Consider the following 19,699-nt stretch of genomic DNA (forward strand, 5'->3'; position numbering starts at 1 on the left):
CAAAGTTTTTTCTGTCTGAAAGAATCAGATGAAGGGTGGGCGCGCTTTTTGGCGTCTAGCGTCGCCACGGTAACGCTTTTGAAAGAGAAAAGTAATGCGTGGTGTCGGAGGATGGAGACGCACATTTTTATGTATAACACACCTGGGTGCACGTTACGGTTCGGGCTGAATTAACTTTCGAAGGAATGGCATAAATTTCGCCAAAATGACATGACTAATTCAAAATGGCCGACATCCTGTTCGGTTTCGGGCATGACCCCAAGAGACTTTTCTTTAAGTTGTCCCATGATACAGGTGTGTACCGATTTTCGTGCATGTACGTCAAACCGTATCGTGGGGCTTGAGGCACAAAGTTTTCAAGGGGGCGCTGTTGAGCCATTTTGCCACGCCCATTAATGCAAACCTTTAAATATCAAATTTTTCGCCAGGCCTGACTAGGGTGCAAAATTTGGTGACTTTTTGGGCATGTTAAGGGGGGCAAAAAGGCCTTCACTTTGTCAGGAAAATAATAATAATAATAATAATAATAATTAAAGCTGCAAGCAGCAATGAACGGGCCCTCGCACTCACGGCCACCGCCCCCCATAAGCATATCAGAAATGACACCACCCACGACTTCCTATGTCAAACCATTCAAAAGTTATAGCAGAAAAAAGGGACAACCAATCAGAAGAAGGGGCGGGGCTAATTCCGGCCAATGAAGGTCAAGGACTCCATAAAGAATCTGATGACACCAACCACGACTCTCTATGTCAAACCATTCCAATGTTATAGCAGAAAATCGGGACAACCAATCAGAAGAAGGGGCGGGGCTAATTAAGGCCAACGAAGCTTAAGGACTCATTACAGAGTCCCATGACACCACCCACAACTCTCTATGTCAAACCATTCAAAAGTTATGGCAGAGAAAAGTATTCTAGGGGGCGCTGTTGAGCCGTTAGGCCACGCCCATTAATGCAAACCATGAAATATCAAATGTATCGCCAAGTCTGTCTTGCATGTAAAATTTGGTGACTTTTGGAGAACTATCAAATATGGACCAATCAGATTTCAAAATGGCCGACTTCCTGTTCGGTTTCGGCCATGGCTCCAAGAGACTTTTCTTTAAGTTGTGCCATGATACAGGTGTGTAGCGATTTTCGTGCATGTACGTCAAACCGTATCGTGGGGCTTGAGGCACAAAGTTTTCAAGGGGGCGCTGTTGAGCCATTTTGCCACGCTCATTAATGCAAACCATGAAATATTAAATTTACCGCCAGGCCTGGCTTGCATGCCAAATTTGGTGCCTTTTGGGGAACTATCAAATATGGACCAATCAGATGAAGGGGGGGTGCGCTTGTTGGCGTCTAGCGTCGCCACGGTAACACTTTTGAAAGAGAAAAGTAATGCGTGTAGTCCCAGGATGGAGACGCACATTTTGATGTATAACACATCTGGGTGCACGTTACGGTTCGGGCCGTATTCATTCTCGAAGGAATGGCATATATTGCTCCAAAATTACGCGATTAATTCAGAATGTTCAAAATGGCCGACTTCCTGTTCGGTTTCGGCCACGGCGCCAAGAGACTTTTCTTTAAGTTGCGACATAATACAGGTGTGTACCGATTTTCGTTCATGTACGTCAAACCGTATTATGGGGCTTGAGGCGCAAAGTTTTTTCTGTCTGAACCAACCAGATGAAGGGTGGGCGCGCTTTTTGGCGTCTAGCGTCGCCACGGTAACGCTTTTGAAAGAGAAAAGTAATGCGTGTAGTCGCAGGAGGGAGACGCACATTTTGATGTATAACACACTTGGGGGCACGTTACGGTTCGGGCCGTATTAACTGCCGAAGGAATGGCATAAATTTCGCCAAAATGACACGATTAATTCAAAATGGCCGACTTCCTGTTGGGTTTCGGCCATGTCGCCAAGAGACTTTTCTTTAAGTTGTGCCATGATACAGGTGTGTAGCGATTTTCGTGCATGTACGTCAAACCGTATCGTGGGGCTTGAGGCACAAAGTTTTCCGGGGGGCGCTGTTGAGCCATTTTGCCACGCCCATTAATGTAAACCATTAAACATCAAATTTTTCGCCAGGCCTGACTTGCATGCAAAATTTGGTGACTTTTTGGGGACGTTTAGGGGGGCAAAAAGGCCCTCCTTTCGTCAGAAGAAAAAAGAAAAAAGAAAGAAAAATTCCTACAGATACAATAGGGCCTTCGCACTGAAGGTGCTCGGGCCCTAATAATTAAAGCTGCAAGCAGCAATGAACGGGCCCTCGCACTCACGGCCACCGCCCCCCATAAGCATATCAGAAACGACACCACCCACGACTTCCTATGTCAAACCATTCAAAAGTTATGGCAGAGAAAAGTATTCTAGGGGGCGCTGTTGAGCCGTTAGGCCACGCCCATTAATGCAAACCATGAAATATCAAATGTATCGCCAGGCCTGGCTTGCATGCAAAATTTGGTGACTATCAAATATGGACCAATCAGATGAAGGGGGGGGCGCGCCTTTTGGCGTCTAGCGTCGCCATGGTAACACTTTTGAAAGAGAAAAGTAATGTGTGGTGTCGCAGCATGGAGACGCACATTTTGATGTATAACACTCCTGGGTGCACGTTACGGTTCGGGCCGTATTAATTGCCGAAGGAATGGCATAAATTTAGCCAAAATTACACAATTAATTCAAAATGGCCGACTTCCTGTTCGGTTTCGGCCATGGCTCCAAGAGACTTTTCTTTAAGTTGTGCCATGCTACACGTGTGTAGCGATTTTCGTGCATGTACGTCAAACCGTATCGTGGGGCTTGAGGCACAAAGTTTTCCGGGGGGCGCTGTTGAGCCATTTTGCCACGCCCATTAATGCAAACCATGAAATATCAAATTTATCGCCAGGCCCTGCTTGCATGCCAAATTTGGTGCCTTTTGGGGAACTATCAAATATGGACCAATCAGATGAAGGGGGGGCACGCTTGTTGGCGTCTAGCGTCGCCACGGTAACACTTTTGAAAGAGAAAAGTAATGCGCGTAGTCGCAGGATAGAGATGCACATTTTGATGTATAACACATCTGGGTTCATGATACGGTTCGGGCCGTATTAATTCTCGAAGGAATGGCATATATTGCTCCAAAATTACGTGATTCATTCAGAATGTTCAAAATGGCCGACTTCCTGTTCGGTTTCGACCATGGTGCCAAGAGACTTTTCTGTAAGTTGCAACATGATACAGGTGTGTACCGACTTTCGTTCATGTACGTCAAACCGTATTATGGGGCTTGAGGCGCAAAGTTTTTTCTGTCTGAACCAATCAGATGAAGGGTGGGCGCGCTTTTTGGCGTCTAGCGTCGCCACGGTAACGCTTTTGAGAGAGAAAAGTAATGCGTGGTGTCGGAGGATGTAGACGCACATTTTGATGTATAACACACCTGGGTGCTTGTTACGGTTCGGGCCGTATTAACTGCCGAAGGAATGGCATACATTTCGCCAAAATGACACGACTAATTCAAAATGGCCGACATCCTGTTCGGTTTCGGGCATGACGCCAAGAGACTTTTCTTTAAGTTACGTCATGATACAGGCGTGTACCGATTTTCGTGCATGTACGTCAAACAGTATCGTGGGGCTTGAGGCACAAAGTTTTCAAGGGGGCGCTGTTGAGCCATTTTGCCACGCCCATTAATGCAAACCATTAAATATCAAATTTTTCGCCAGGCCTGGCTTGGGTGCAAAATTTGGTGACTTTTTGGGCACGTTTAGGGGGGCAAAAAGGCCCTCCTTTCGTCAGAAAAATAATAAGAATAACTAGAAAATTTCAGGAAATTTTGATATGGGCATGCCCTACCGCCCATTCGACCTCTCTCGCTACTTTGGTTTGGGGCTGTAGTGGTTGTGTTCGGGGTGGTTCTATGTTAGTTTGAGGTGTTTACGGTTGTATTGCATTCATTCCTGTATTCCCAATAGTTAATAATGGGGTGCGCTTTTTGGCGTCTAGCGCCCCCCACGGTAACACTTTTGTGTGAAAAAAGTAATGCCCATCAAGGAACGAGTGAGACGCATCCAACAATGTATGCCATGCATGGGTGCACGTTGCGGTTCAGGCTACGTTAATGGATAGGTTTTTTTTTCACCTTGGTAAAAAAACCCATCCGAATGAATGGGGCCATTTGGCATGGATTTTGAAATAAAATTTCATTAAATCACAGCTTCATGAAATTTGAATATGTTGAAGTCCACAGCGTGCCGAGTCGGGGAACATTTGCATGATGTCTCTACGATAATCTGTTGCCTAGCAACAAGCGTCCAAAGTCAAACGGAAATAAAAAAAAATTCGAAAGGTCAATATCGGAAAAACTTTAAAAATTGGCATAATGAGGTTCTAGGGTCTGTTAGTGCCAATCAGGCCGAGTGTTTGAAAGTTTGAACGATGTCTCTACGATAAAGTCCGGCCGAGCAATAAACGTTAGAATTTTTGCCTTTTTTTTTGCCTTTTGGCATCTAGCGTTGCCATGGTAACACTTTTGACTGAGAAAAGTAATGCCCATCGAGGCACGATGGAGACGCATCCAACAATATATGCCATGCATGGGTGCACATTCCGGTTCGGGCAGCATTAACAGATTGTTTATTCACATGGTCCCCCATACAAATGCATTGGTTTTTGTTGCCATGGTAACAAGCCCCATAGGATAGAATGGGACAATTTGGCTTTAATATCTCAAAAGCTGTAAACGACAGCGTAATGAGACCTCAGTATGTTGTAGTCCACATGAAGCTGAGTCTTTTAGCGTTGGAACCAAGTCTCTGCGATACCGCGTTGCCGCGCAACAAGCATCCGAAGTTCCGTTAGCATCAAAATGAACAATGTGGAATATCTCAAAAACCGTAATAGCAAGCATGACGAGACTAAAATATGTTGCAGTACAAAGCGTCCCGGGTTGGTCAATGTTGTAATGATGTCTGTACGATAAACCGTTGCCTAGCAACAAGCGTCCAAAATAAAAGTGATTTTTTTTTTAAATTGAAAGTTAAATATCGCAAAAACTGTAATAACTAGAATGATGAAGTTGTATGGTCCTTTAAAGACTATCGGGCCGAGTGTTTCAAAGTTTGAACGATGTCTCTACGATAAAGTTCGGCCGAGCAATAAGCGTGGGAACTTTCGCCTTTTTTTTTGCTTTTTGGCATCTAGCGTTGCCACGGTAACCCCTATTACTGAGAAAAGTAATACCCATCGAATCACGATGGAGACGCATCCAACGATGTATGCCATGCATGGGTGCACGTTGCGGTTCGGGCCGTATTAACGGACGAAAAAAAGTGCGGAATAAGAATAATAAGAAAAGGGAAACCTTTTCTGTATACCAATATATCGCCTTCATTTTCATGTTTTTCCTCATTTTTTCGGGCGTGTTTTAGTTTTTGGAGATTTTTTTTTTCCACATCAGAGCGGGGTCATGCTGTACACCCGCTGGTGTGACGTGGGACTTTTGCGACTTTAGCTTGTTAGCAAAATGCTAGCAACATTGCTCTTTGGGCCATTCTGGACGATTGCAATATGGTCATGCCATTACTTGGCATGCCCATAATAATAAAAAAAATACAAATAATTCCTACAGATACAATAGGGCCTTCGCACTGAAGGTGCTCGGGCCCTAATAATAAAAATTCCTGCAAATACAATAGGGCCTTCGCACTGAAGGTGCTCGGGCCCTAATAATAACGCGAAGAATTCCTACAGATACAATAGGGCCTTCGCACTGAAGGTGCTCGGGCCCTAATAATTAAAGCTGCAAGCAGCGATGAACGGGCCCTCGCACTCACGTCCACCGCCCCCCATAAGCATATCAGAAATGACACCACCCACGACTTCCTATGTCAAACCATTCAAAAGTTATAGCAGAAAAAAGGAACAACCAATCAGAAGAAGGGGCGGGGCTAATTCAGGCCAATGAAGGTCAAGGACTCCATACAGAGTCTGATGACACCACCCACGACTCTCTATGTCAAACCATTCAAAAGTTATGGCAGAAAATCGGGACAACCAATCAGAAGAAGGGGCGGGGCTAATTCAGGCCAATGAAGGTCAAAGACTCAATACCGAGTCCCATGACACCACCCACGACTCTTTATGTCAAACCATTCAAAAGTTATGGCAGAGAAAAGTATTCTAGGGGGCGCTGTTGAGCCGTTAGGCCACGCCCATTAATGCAAACCATGAAATATCAAATTTATCACCAGGCCTGGCTTGCATGCAAAATTTGGTGACTTTTGGAGAACTATCAAATATGGACCAGATGAAGGGGACGAGCGCTTTTTCGCGTCTAGCGTCGCCACGGTAACACTTTTGAAAGAGAAAAGTAATGTGCGTCATCACAGGACAGAGACGAACATTTTGATGTAAAAAAAACACAAAAATTGTTGACAAAAAGTTCGGCATATAGGCAGGCTTGAACTCGCGACCTCTGGCACCAAAGACTGCAATAATCTGGCTGAGCTAAGTCTCAGCTATTCCTTTCATTTGACCTACTGGGTTAGGACAGACCAACATAGCGATAAAATTCTGGAACTTTTTTTTCCTAATTTTTTTAATATTTGTAAGTTATAAATATTAGTAAAACCCTACTATTTTAATTATTACTTTTTCTGTAACCATTCTGCCAAGGTTGTAACCGGGCTGAGCCGGGAATATTTCTGAGGTCACCACATTACAGGGAGCTGATTGGTCGGGGGGCGGGGCCGTCATCACCCTACTCGCCACTGATTGGTCGGGGGGCGGGGCCGTCATCACCCTACTCGCCACTGATTGGTCGGGGGCGGGGCCACAGAAGTTTGAATCAGGAAGCGGGAGTCAAACCATTAAAAAGTTATAGCAGAAAAAAGGGACAACCAATCAGAAGAAGGGGCGGGGCTAATTAAGGCCAACGAAGCTTAAGGACTCATTACAGAGTCCCATGACACCACCCACAACTTCCTATGTCAAACCATTCAAAGGTTATGGCAGATAAAAGTATTCTAGGGGGCGCTGTTGAGCCGTTAAGCCACGCCCATTAATGCAAACCATAAAATATAAAATTTATCGCCAAGTCTGGCTTGCATGCAAAATTTGGTGACTTTTGGGGAACTATCAAATATGGACCAATCAGATGAAGGGGGGTGTGCTTGTTGGCGTCTAGCGTCGCCACAGTAACACTTTTGAAAGAGAAAAGTAATGCGTGTAGTCGCAGGATGGAGACGCACATTTTGATGTATAACACACCTGGGTGCACATTACGGTTCGAGCTGAATTAACTGCCGAAGGAATGGCATAAATTTCGCCAAAATGACACAATTTATTCAAAATGGCCGACATCCTGTTCGGTTTCGGCCATGGCTCCAAGAGACTTTTCTTTAAGTTGTGCCATGATACAGGTGTGTAGCGATTTTCGTGCATGTACGTCAAACCGTATTGTGGGGCTTGAGGCACAAAGTTTTCTGGGGGGCGCTGTTGAGCCATTTTGCCACGCCCATTAATGCAAACCATGAAATATCCAATTTATCGCCAGGCCTGGCTTGCATGCCAAATTTGGTGCCTTTTGGGGAACTATCAAATATGGACCAATCAGATGAAGGGGGGGTGCGCTTGTTGGCGTCTAGCGTCGCCACGGTAACACTTTTGAAAGAGAAAAGTAATGCGTGTAGTCGCAGGATGGAGACGCACATTTTGATGTATAACACACCTGGGTGCACGATACGGTTCGGGCTGAATTAACTGCCGAAGGAATGGCATAAATTGCGCCAAAGTGACACGATTAATTCAAAATGGCCGACTTCCTGTTCGGTTTCGGGCATGACGCCAAGAGACTTTTCTTTAAGTTGTCCCATGATACAGGTGTGTACCGATTTTCGTGCATGTACGTCAAACCGTATCGTGGGGCTTGAGGCACAAAGTTTTCAAGGGGGCGCTGTTGAGCCATTTTACCACGCCCATTAATGCAAACCATTAAATATCAAATTTTTCGCCAGGCCTGACTTGGGTGCAAAATTTGGTGACTTTTTGGGCATGTTAAGGGGGGCAAAAAGGCCATCACTTTGTCAGAAGAAAAAAAAAAATAATAATAATAATAATAAAAATTCCTGCAAATACAATAGGGCCTTCGCACTGCAAGTGCTCGGGCCCTAATAATAAAAATTCCTGCAAATACAATAGGGCCTTCGCACTGCAAGTGCTCGGGCCCTAATAATAATAATAATAATAATAATAATAATAATAATAATAATGATAATTAAAGCTGCAAGCAGCGATGAACGGGCCCTCGCACTCACGGCCACCGCCCCCCATAAGCATATCAGAAAAGACACCACCCACGACTTCCTATGTCAAAACATTCAAAAGTTATAGCAGAAAAAAGGGACAACCAATCAGAAGAAGGGGCGGGGCTAATTCAGGTCAATGAAGGTCAAGGACTCCATACAGAATCTGATGACACCACCCACGACTCTCTATGTCAAACCATTCCAAAGTTATAGCAGAAAATCGGGACAACCAATCAGAAGAAGGGGCGGGGCTAATTAAGGCCAACGAAGCTTAAGAACTCATGACAGAGTCCCATGACACCACCCACGACTTCCTATGTCAAACCATTAAAAAGTCATAGCAGAAAAAAGGGACAACCAATCAGAAGAAGAGGCGGGGCTAATTCTGGCCAATGAAGGTCAAGGACTCCATACAGAATCTGATGACACCACCCAGGACTCTCTATGTCAAACCATTCCAATGTTATAGCAGAAAATCGGGACAACCAATCAGAAGAGGGGGCGGGGCTAATTAAGGCCAACGAAGCTTAAGGACTCATTACAGAGTCCCATGACACCACCCACAACTTCCTATGTCAAACCATTCAAAAGTTATGGCAGATAAAAGTATTCTAGGGGGCGCTGTTGACGCCCATTAATGCAAACCATGAAATATCAAATTTATCGCCAAGCCTGGCTTGCATGCAAAATTTGGTGACTTTTGGAGAACTATCAAATATGGACCAATCAGATGAAGGGGGGGCCCGCCTTTTGGCGTCTAGCTTCGCCACGGTAACACATTTGAAAGAGAAAAGTAATGCGTGTTGTCACAGGACGGAGACGCACATTTTGATGTATAACACACCTGGGTGCACATTACGGTTCGGGCTGAATTAACTGCCGAAGGAATGGCATAAATTTCGCCAAAATGACACAATTTATTCAAAATGGCCGACATCCTGTTCGGTTTCGGCCATGGCTCCAAGATACTTTTCTTTAAGTTGTGCCATGATACAGGTGTGTAGCGATTTTCGTGCATGTACGTCAAACCATATTGTGGGGCTTGAGGCACAAAGTTTTCCGGGGGGCGCTGTTGAGCCATTTTGCCACGCCCATTAATGCAAACCATGAAATATCAAATTTATCGCCAAGTCTGGCTTGCATGCAAAATTTGGTGACTTTTGGGAAACTATCAAATATGGACCAATCAGATGAAGGGGGGGCGCGCTTTTTGGCGTCTAGCGTCGCCACGGTAACACTTTTGAAAGAGAAAAGTAATGCGCATAGTCGCAGGATGGAGACGTACATTTTGATGTATAACACATCTGGGTTCACGATACGGTTCGGGCCGTATTAATTCTCGAAGGAATGGCATATATTGCTCCAAAATTACGTGATTAATTAAGAATGTTCAAAATGGCCGACTTCCTGTTCGGTTTAGGCCATGGCGCCAAGAGACTTTTCTTTAAGTAACGACATGATAAAGATGTGTACCGATTTTCGTTCATGTACGTCAAACCGTATTCTGGGGCTTGAGGCGCAAAGTTTTTTCTGTCTGAACCAATCAGATGATGGGTGGGCGCGCTTTTTGGCGTCTAGCGTCGCCACGGTAACGCTTTTGAGAGAGAAAAGTAATGCGTGGTGTCGGAGGATGGAGACGCACATTTTGATGTATAACACACATGGGGGCTCGTTACGGTTCGGGCCGTATTAACTGCCGAAGGAATGGCATAAATTTCGCCAAAATGACACGATTAATTCAAAATGGCCGACATCCTGTTCGGTTTCGGGCATGACTCCAAGAGACTTTTCTTTAAGTTGTGCAATGATACAGGTGTGTACTGATTTTCGTGCATGTAGGTCAAACCGTATCGTGGGGCTTGAGGCACAAAGTTTTCCGGGGGGCGCTGTTGAGCCATTTTGCCACGCCCATTAATGCAAACCATAAAATATCAAATTTTTCGCCAGGCCTGGTTTGCGTGCAAAATTTGGTGACTTTTTGGGCACGTTTAGGGGGGCAAAAAGGCCCTCCTTTCGTCAGAAAAATAATAATAATAATAATTAAAGCTGCAAGCAGCGATGAACGGGCCCTCGCACTCACGGCCACCGTCCCCCATAAGCATATCAGAAATTACACCACCCACGACTTCCTATGTCAAACCATTCAAAAGTTATGGCAGAAAATAGGGACAACCAATCAGAAGAAGGGGCGGGGCTAATTTTCACTAATTATGGTCAAGGACTCAAAACCGAGTCTGATGACACCACCCACTACTCTCTATGTCAAACCATTCCAAAGTTACAGCAGAAAATCGGGACAACCAATCAGAAGAAGGCGCGGGGCTAATTAAGGCCAACGAAGCTTAAGGACTCATTACAGAGTCCCATGACACCACCCACGACTTCCTATGTCAAACAATTAAAATTTTATAGCAGAAAAAAGGGACAACCAATCAGAAGAAGGGGCGGGGCTAATTCAGGCCAATGAAGGTCAAGGACTCCATACAGAATCTGATGACACTACCCACGACTCTCTATGTCAAACCATTCCAAAGTTATAGCAGAAAATCGGGACAACCAATCAGAAAAAGGGGCGGGGCTAATTAAGGCCAACGAAGCTTAAGGACTCATTACGGAGTCCCATGACACCACCAACAACTTCCAATGTCAAACCATTTACAAGTTATGGCAGAGAAAATTATTGTAGGGGGCGCTGTTGAGCCGTTAGGCCACGCCCATTAATGCAAACCATGAAATATCAAATTTATCGCCAAGTCTGGCTTGCATGCAAAATTTGGTGACTTTTGGAGAACTATCAAATATGGACCAATCAGATGAAGAGGGGGTGCACTTGTTGGCGTCTAGCGTCGCCACGGTAACACTTTTGAAAGAGAAAAGTAATGCGTGTAGTCGCAGGATGTAGACGCACATTTTGATGTATAACACACTTGGGGACACGTTACGGTTCGGGCTGAATTAACTGCCGAAGGAATGGCATAAATTTCGCCAAAATGACACGATTAATTCAAAATGGCCGACATCATGTTCGGTTTCGGGCATGACCCCAAGAGACTTTTGTTTAAGTTGCGCCATGATACAGGTGTGTAACGATTTTCGTTCATGTACGTCTAACCGTATTGTCGGGCTTGAGGCACAAAGTTTTCAAGGGGGCGCTGTTGAGCCATTTTGCCACGCCCATTAATGCAAACCATTAAATATAAAATTTTTCGCCAGGCCTGTCTTAGGTGCAAAATTTGGTGCCTTTTGGGGAACTATCAAATATGGACCAATCAGATGAAGGGGGGGTGCGCTTGTTGGCGTCTAGCGTCGCCACGGTAACACTTTTGAAAGAGAAAAGTAATGCGTGTAGTCGCAGGATGGAGACGCACATTTTGATGTATAACACATCTGGGTTCACGATACGGTTCGGGCTGAATTAACTCTCGAAGGAATGGCATATATTGCTCCAAAATTACGCAATTAATTCAGAATGTTCAAAATGGCCGACTTCCTGTTCGGTTTCGGCCATGGCGCCAAGAGACTTTTCTTTTAGTTGCGACATGATACAGGTGTGTACCGATTTTCGTTCATGTACGTCAAACCGTATTATGGGGCTTGAGGCACAAAGTTTTTTCTGTCGAACCAATCAGATGAAGGGTGACGCCAAGAGACTTTTCTCGCTTTTTGGCGTCTAGTGTCGCCACGGTAACGCTTTTGAAAGAGAAAAGTAATGCGTGTTGTTGCAGGATGGAGACGCACATTTTGATGTATAACACACTTGGGGGCACGTTACGGTTCGGGCTGAATTAACTTTCGAAGGAATGGCATAAATTTCGCCAAAATGACACGACTAATTCAAAATGGCCGACATCCTGTTCGGTTTCGGGCATGACGCCAAGAGACTTTTCTTTAAGTTGCCCCATGATACAGGTGTGTACCGATTTTCGTGCATGTACGTCAAACCGTATCGTGGGGCTTGAGGCACAAAGTTTTCAAGGGGGCGCTGTTGAGCCATTTTACCACGCCCATTAATGCAAACCATTAAATATCAAATTTTTCGCCAGGCCTGACTTAGGTGCAAAATTTGGTGACTTTTGGGGCATGTTAAGGGGGGCAAAAAGGCCATCACTTTGTCAGAAGAAAAATAATAATAATAATAATAATAATTAAAGCTGCAAGCAGCGATGAACGGGCCCTCGCACTCACAGCCACCGCCCCCCATAAGCATATCAGAAATGACACCACCCACGACTTCCTATGTCAAACCATTCAAAAGTTATAGCAGAAAATCGGGACAACCAATCAGAAGAAGGGGCGGGGCTAATTAAGGCCAACGAAGCCTAAGGACTCATTACAGAGTCCCATGACACCACCCACGACTCTTTATGTCAAAACATTCAAAAGTTATAGCAGGAAATAGGGACAACCAATCAGAAGAAGGGGCAGGGCTAATTTTCACCAATTATGGTCAAGGACTCAATACCGAGTCCCATGACGCCACCCACGACTCTCTATGTCAAACCTTTCAAAAGTTATGGCAGATAAAAGTATTCTAGGGGGCGCTGTTGAGTCGTTAGGCCACGCCCATTAATGCAAACCATGAAATATCAAATTTATCGCCAGGCCTGGCTTGCATGCAAAATTTGGTGACTTTTGGGGAACTATCAAATATGGACCAATCAGATGAAGGGGGGCGCGCCTTTTGGCGTCTCGCGTCGCCACGGTAACACTTTTGAAAGAGAAAAGTAATGCGCATAGTCGCAGGATGGAGACGCACATTTTGATGTATAACACATCTGGGTTCACGTTACGGTTCGGCCGTATTAATTGCCGAAGGAATGGCATAAATTGCGCCAAAATTACACAATTAATTCAAAATGGCCGACTTCCTGTTCGGCTTCGGCCATGGCGCCAAGAGACTTTTCTTTAAGTTGTGACATGATACAGGTGTGTACCGATTTTCGTGCATGTACGTCAAACCGCATTGTGGGGCTTGAGGCACAAAGTTTTACGGGGGGCGCTGTTGAGCCATTTTGCCACGCCCATTAATACAAACCATGAAATATCAAATTTATCACCAGGCCTGGCTTGCATGCAAAATTTGGTGACTTTTGGGGAACTATCAAATATGGACCAATCAGATGAAGGGGGGCCGCGCCTTTTGGCGTCTAGCGTTGCCACGGTAACACTTTTGAAAGAGAAAAGTAATGCGCGTAGTCGCAGGATGGAGACGCACATTTTGATGTATAACACATCTGGGTTCACGATACGGTTCGGGCCGTATTAATTCTCGAAGGAATGGCATATATTGCTCCAAAATTACGCGATTAATTCAGAATGTTCAAAATGGCCGACTTCCTGTTCGGTTTCGGCCATGGTGCCAAGAGACTTTTCTTTAAGTTGCAACATGATACAGTTGTGTACCGATTTTCGTTCATGTACGTCAAACCGTATTGTGGGGCTTGAGGCACAAAGTTTTTTCTGTCTGAACCGATCAGATGAAGGGTGGGCGCACTTTTTGGCGTCTAGCGTCGCTACGGTAACGCTTTTGAAAGAGAAAAGTAATGCGCGTAGTCGCAGGATGGAGACGCACATTTTGATGTATAACACACCTGGGTGCACGTTACGGTTCGGGCCGTATTAACTGCCGAAGGAAGGCATCAATTTCGCCAAAATGACGCGATTAATTCAAAATGGCCGACTTCCTGTTCGGTTTCTCGACATGACGCCCAGACACTTTTCTTTAAGTTGTGCCATGATACAGGTGTGTACCGATTTTCGTGCATGTACGACAAACCGCATTGTGGGGCTTGAGGCACAAAGTTTTCAAGGGGGCGCTGTTGAGCCATTTTGCCACACCCATTAATGCAAACCATTAAATATCAAATTTTTCGCCAGACCTGGCTTGCATGCAAAATTTGGTGACTTTTTGGGCACTTTTAGGGGGGCAAAAAGACCTTCCTTTTGTCAGAACAATAAGAAGAAGAAGAAGAATAATTCCTGCAATTACAATAGGGCCTTCGCACTGCAAGTGCTCGGGCCCTAATAATAAAAATTCCTGCAAATACAATAGGGCCTTCGCACTGCAAGTGCTCGGGCCCTAATAATAATAACGCGAAGAATTCCTACAGATACAATAGGGCCTTCGCACTGAAGGTGCTCGGGCCCTAATAATAATCCGTTGTAAAGCCTGTGAAACAGTGTGACGGGGGATTTACGACAGACAGTAAAAGTCTCCGGAGTACCTTCTCCTAAAAGTAAATTAGACCTACTTTAAACATATTTCCTTTCTTCACATTGAAATTCCTGAGAGCCCTTTATGTGCTCCCACAAAGACTCTAAATGTCATTAGCCGTGAGATCTACGCTTGGCGGGATTGCTGCTCTCGTGGAGTCCTGTAATAACTGTGACAGCTCTGGCAGAACCAGCCCAAGCGTGAAATTACGGCTGCGTCCACTGTGCAGCTCTTAAATCTGGAATTGGAGTTGTGTTGGAGGAGGAAACGGCGGAGGAACGACGCTGATAGAGACAATAACAGAAATGCAGATTGGTGTACGTCGTCTGTGCAGCCCGACCTGAACTGCTGTGATTTAAGGAGTTTCTGAGCTGCGTCGCGTTGTGGACGATGAAAGTGAAGCGTCTTCACCTTTAGCGTCTCTGGCAGATCAACACGTCTACTCTGATGCTGCTGTGATTAACACGTCTCTTCTTTCTCCTCGTCCCTGTTTACATTCCTACTTATCCCTGAACTCATCCCCCTCCTCATCTCCGTGTCCCTGTCCTCATCTCCTCATCTCCTCATCCCTGTCCTCATCTCCTCATCCCTGTCCTCATCCTTCTCCTCATCTCCTTGTCTCCTTGTCTCCTCGTCCCTGTCGCCATTTCCTCATCTCCTTGTCCCTCTCATCATCCTTCTCCTCGTCCTTGTCCTCATCTCCTCATCCTTCGAATCATCCTCGTCCCTGTCCTCCCTGTCCCCCCTGTGGTCTTCACCTCCCTCCTCTCAGATCATGGTGTTGACGGACCCGGAGTTCGAGAGCAGCGTCCTGATCAGCGCGGACGAAGGAGCGAGTTACCAGAAATACCGTCTGTCCTTCTACGTCCAGAGTCTGCTGTTCCACCCGACGGAGGAGGACTGGGCTCTGGCCTACAGCCACGACCAGAAGGTCGGAACCTTTGTTTGTTTGTTTGTTTGTTTGTTTGTTTGTTTGTTTGTTTGTTTGTTTGTTTGTTTTAGGGTTAGGGTTAGAAGTTGAGCTCCGCCTCCATCTCTACCGGTAGTTTTTTTTACCTTGTCTGCACATATTAATGGTTAATACCATGCTGGTAAGAACCTAAGGCATATATATATGTGCTAATCCAGGACGCGAGAAAACAAATGGAGGCGCACGTCGAGCACTGGAAATCTGAAAAAACAGAACAGACACGAAAGAGACAGAAACACGAGCAGTAACGTCCCAGGTCCCGAAATCTGAGCTAAGCTACCGCTACTAACCAACCAACCCCAAAAACTACAGAGCAGCATGCAGGTGGACGGGCCGATGTATATGTCTATGTGTGTGTGCGTGTGTGTGCGTGTGTGTGCGTGCGTGTATGTCTTTGCGGCTATGTGTGTGTATATGTCTGTGTCGCAAACACACATGTATGTGTGTTTGCAGCAGTTTATTACAAAATGCGGCTCAACATGCAGAGTTTATCAGTGTATCAACAACGGAACGGGCCCTCCCGCGTGCGATTTAGCACCAATAAAAGTCAAGGACTCAAAACTAAATCCGATGACACCACCCATGAGTCTGTATGTCACACCATTCAAAAGTTATGGCAGAAAATAGAAACTATCAAATATGGACCAATCAGATGAAGGGTGGGCGCGCTTTTTGGCGTCTAGCGTCGCCACGGTAACGCTTTTGACTGAGAAAAGTAATGCACGTTGTGGCAGGATGGAGACGCACATTTCTATGTATAACACACCTGGGTGCACGTTACGGGTCGGGCTGAATTAACTGCTGAAGAAATGGCATAAATTGTGCCAAAATTACAAGATTAATTCAAAATGTTCAAAATGGCCAACTTCCTGTTGGGTTTCGGCCATGGCGCCAAGAGACTTTTCTTTAAGTTGTGACATGATACAGGTGTGTACCGATTTTCGTGCATGTATGTCAAACCGTATTGTGGGGCTTGAGGAACAAAGTTTTCTAGGGGGCGCTGTTGAGCCGTTAGGCCACGCCCATTAATGCAAACCATTAAATATCACATTTATCACCAGGCCTGGCTTGGTGCAAAATTTGGTGACTTTTGGGGCACGTTTAGGGGGAAAAAAGGGCCTAATTTCATCGGAAGAAAAACGAGAAAAATTTCTACAGATACATTAGGGCCTTCACACTGTAATTGCTCGGGCCCTAATGAAATAAAATGATAAGAAAAGAGGTAAAATAATAAAAAGCACAAGTTGTTAAAAAGTAAGGGCAGTAGAGTACTAGTACTACTGTTACTATGAGCTGTTCTTTGGCCACGTTTACATCATCACACGTCCCCTCACGTACACAGAAACATGACGGCCCTGCTTTCAATCTTTAATCATGAGATATCAACCCCCCCCGGGGACGGCCCCCCCGGGCCCCCAGGGACGGCCCCGGGGCCGAGCCGGCCGTGGAGTTCTCTGTAATCACTGCGTAATCACCACATAAACAGATCCTGGCAGTCGCTGCAGCTGCCTGTGAAACAGAGCGCTCGGCCCAGAGTGAATCTTTTAATATTACAAAATAAAAGCCATAGGAAGACCAGATGGCCCCGGAGCTTGTTCTGTAAACACCAACATCGTGTTAACTTTGATTTATTTTAATTTGAGCTCCAGTTTGACCCATTTTTAAATCGCGCTCCACGACTCGGGATAAACCCTCGTCTTCGTCATCTACAGTGGACAAGCTTCTCTTTGATCGATTGCTCCACTGGCCACGGGTTACGTGATGTTTTTTAATTGGGAAGTTACTAATACCGGAAGTTACTTCTACTGGAAGTTACATCTACCAGAAGTTACGTCTACGAAGTTACGTCTACCGGAAGTTACGTCTACGAAGTTACGACTACCGGAAGTTACGTCTACGAAGTTACGTCTACGAAGTTACGTCTACGAAGTTACGTCTACCAGAAGTTACGTCTACGAAGTTACGACTACCGGAAGTTACGTCTACGAAGTTACGTCTACGAAGTTACGTCTACCAGAAGTTACGTCTACGAAGTTACGACTACCGGAAGTTACGTCTACGAAGTTACGTCTATCAAAAGTTACGTCTACGAAGTTACGTCTACCGGAAGTTACGTCTACGAAGTTACGTCTACCGGAAGTTACGTCTACGAAGTTACGTCTATCAAAAGTTACGTCTACGAAGTTACGTCTACCGGAAGTTACATCTACGAAGTTACGTCTATCAAAAGTTACGTCTACCGGAAGTTACGACTACCGGAAGTTACGTCTACTGGAAGTTACGTCTACTGGAAGTTACGTCTACCGGAAGTTACGACTACCGGAAATTACGACTACCGGAAGTAACGTCTACTGGAAGTTATGTCTACCAGAAGTTACGTCTATAAGAAGTTACGTCTACCAGAAGTTACGTCTACCGGAAGTTACGTCTATCGGAAGTTACAACTACCGGAAGTTACGTCTATCGGAAGTTACGACTACCGGAAGTTACGTCTACCGGAAATTACGACTACCGGAAGTTACGTCTACCGGAAGTTACGTCTACCGGAAGTTACGTCTATCGGAAGTTACGTCTACCGGAAGTTACGTCTACCAGAAGTTATGTCTACCGGAAGTTACGACTACCGGAAGTTACGTCTATCAAAAGTTGCGTCTACCGGAAGTTACGTCTACCGGAAGTTACGTCTACCAGAAGTTACATCTATCAAAAGTTGCGTCTACCGTAAGTTACGACTACCGGAAGTTACGTCTACCGGAAGTTACGTCTATCAAAAGTTGCGTCTACCGGAAGTTACGTCTAACGGAAGTTACGTCTATAAGAAGTTACGTCTATCAGAAGTCACGTCTATCGGAAGTTATATATATATATATATATATATATATATATATATATAAATTACATATATAAGTTACAGACGTAACTTCTTTTACCAGAGTTTGTTTTTATTCTTGGCAGTGAAAGTTCCCCCTGAGAGCACGTCTTGAGCTGCAGGTGATGATTTTCAACATCATTTATTTTAACAGGACTTGCGGGGTTCCTGATACGGATACATTTCTTACAAATATTAACAAAGAATGAAGTAATCTTTCTCTTACCATTAACCAGGACGTGATGTAACAAAAGCATGAATTACTTTTTCTACGTCCTGTGCAGAGAAAATGAGGCTTCTCAGAGCAACAATGTAGAAAAAGATGTAGAAACAAGAGAGTTTTGTTTTTAAGAGAGCCGTCAGAGATTACACCCACATCCGTGAACACTAGGCGACTGCACGAGGCCAAAGGGCCAAGAACCGAAGCAAAGACCACATTTATTCACCACACCAGATGACCTCCCTCTTCTTTGCATTAAAGTTCAGAAAGTTAAGTTTCATCCAAGTTTTGAGGCTTTTAATACAGTTTCGAATATGTATAAAAAACAAGAAAAAAAACAAGAAAACAAATCCAGGTTACATTTGTTGTGCAACAAGTAGTGCTGTTCAGTTATCAAATAAATATCCTTTAACAATAATTAATAATTAATAAAGAAGATTACTTATCAAATTGAATTATTCAAAATTACTTAAAGATGGCGGCGCCCTGTGGTATTTAAAGATGGTGACGCCCTGTGGTATTTAAAGATGGCGGCGCCCTGTGGTATTTAAAGATGGTGACGCCCTGTGGTATTTAAAGATGGCGACGCCCTGTGGTATTTAAAGATGGTGACGCCCTGTGGTATTTAAAGATGGCGACGCCCTGTGGTATTTAAAGATGGCGGCGCCCTGTGGTATTTAAAGATGGCTGTGGTATTTAAAGATGGTGACGCCCTGTGGTATTTAAAGATGGTGACGCCCTGTGGTATTTAAAGATGGCGGCGCCCTGTGGTATTTAAAGATGGTGACGCCCTGTGGTATTTAAAGATGGTGACGCCCTGTGGTATTTAAAGATGGCGACGCCCTGTGGTATTTAAAGATGGTGACGCCCTGTGGTATTTAAAGATGGCGACGCCCTGTGGTATTTAAAGATGGTGACGCCCTGTGGTATTTAAAGATGGCGACGCCCTGTGGTATTTAAAGATGGTGACGCCCTGTGGTATTTAAAGATGTCGGCGCCCTGTGGTATTTAAAGATGGCGACGCCCTGTGGTATTTAAAGATGGCGACGCCCTGTGGTATTTGAAGATGGCGACGTCCTGTGGTATTTAAAGATGGCGGCGCCCTGTGGTATTTAAAGATGGCTGTGGTATTTAAAGATGGTGACGCCCT

The 19,699-nt window shown here is 45.0% G+C and overlaps 1 protein-coding gene across 1 annotated transcript in view; it reads left to right on the top strand.

Annotated features, from left to right (window-relative positions):
• The window catches only part of LOC133451750 (VPS10 domain-containing receptor SorCS3-like), a 252,459-nt gene that overhangs the window by 98,506 nt on the left and 134,254 nt on the right, over positions 1-19,699 (top strand). The window contains exon 4 of the mRNA XM_061730891.1: positions 15,263-15,421. Coding sequence (XP_061586875.1) covers positions 15,263-15,421 — 159 coding nt within the window. The remainder of the gene's footprint in view (positions 1-15,262; positions 15,422-19,699) is intronic.

The sequence above is a fragment of the Cololabis saira genome, chromosome 10 (genome assembly GCF_033807715.1).
Source record: "Cololabis saira isolate AMF1-May2022 chromosome 10, fColSai1.1, whole genome shotgun sequence".
In the NCBI taxonomy this organism is placed as follows: domain Eukaryota; kingdom Metazoa; phylum Chordata; class Actinopteri; order Beloniformes; family Belonidae; genus Cololabis; species Cololabis saira.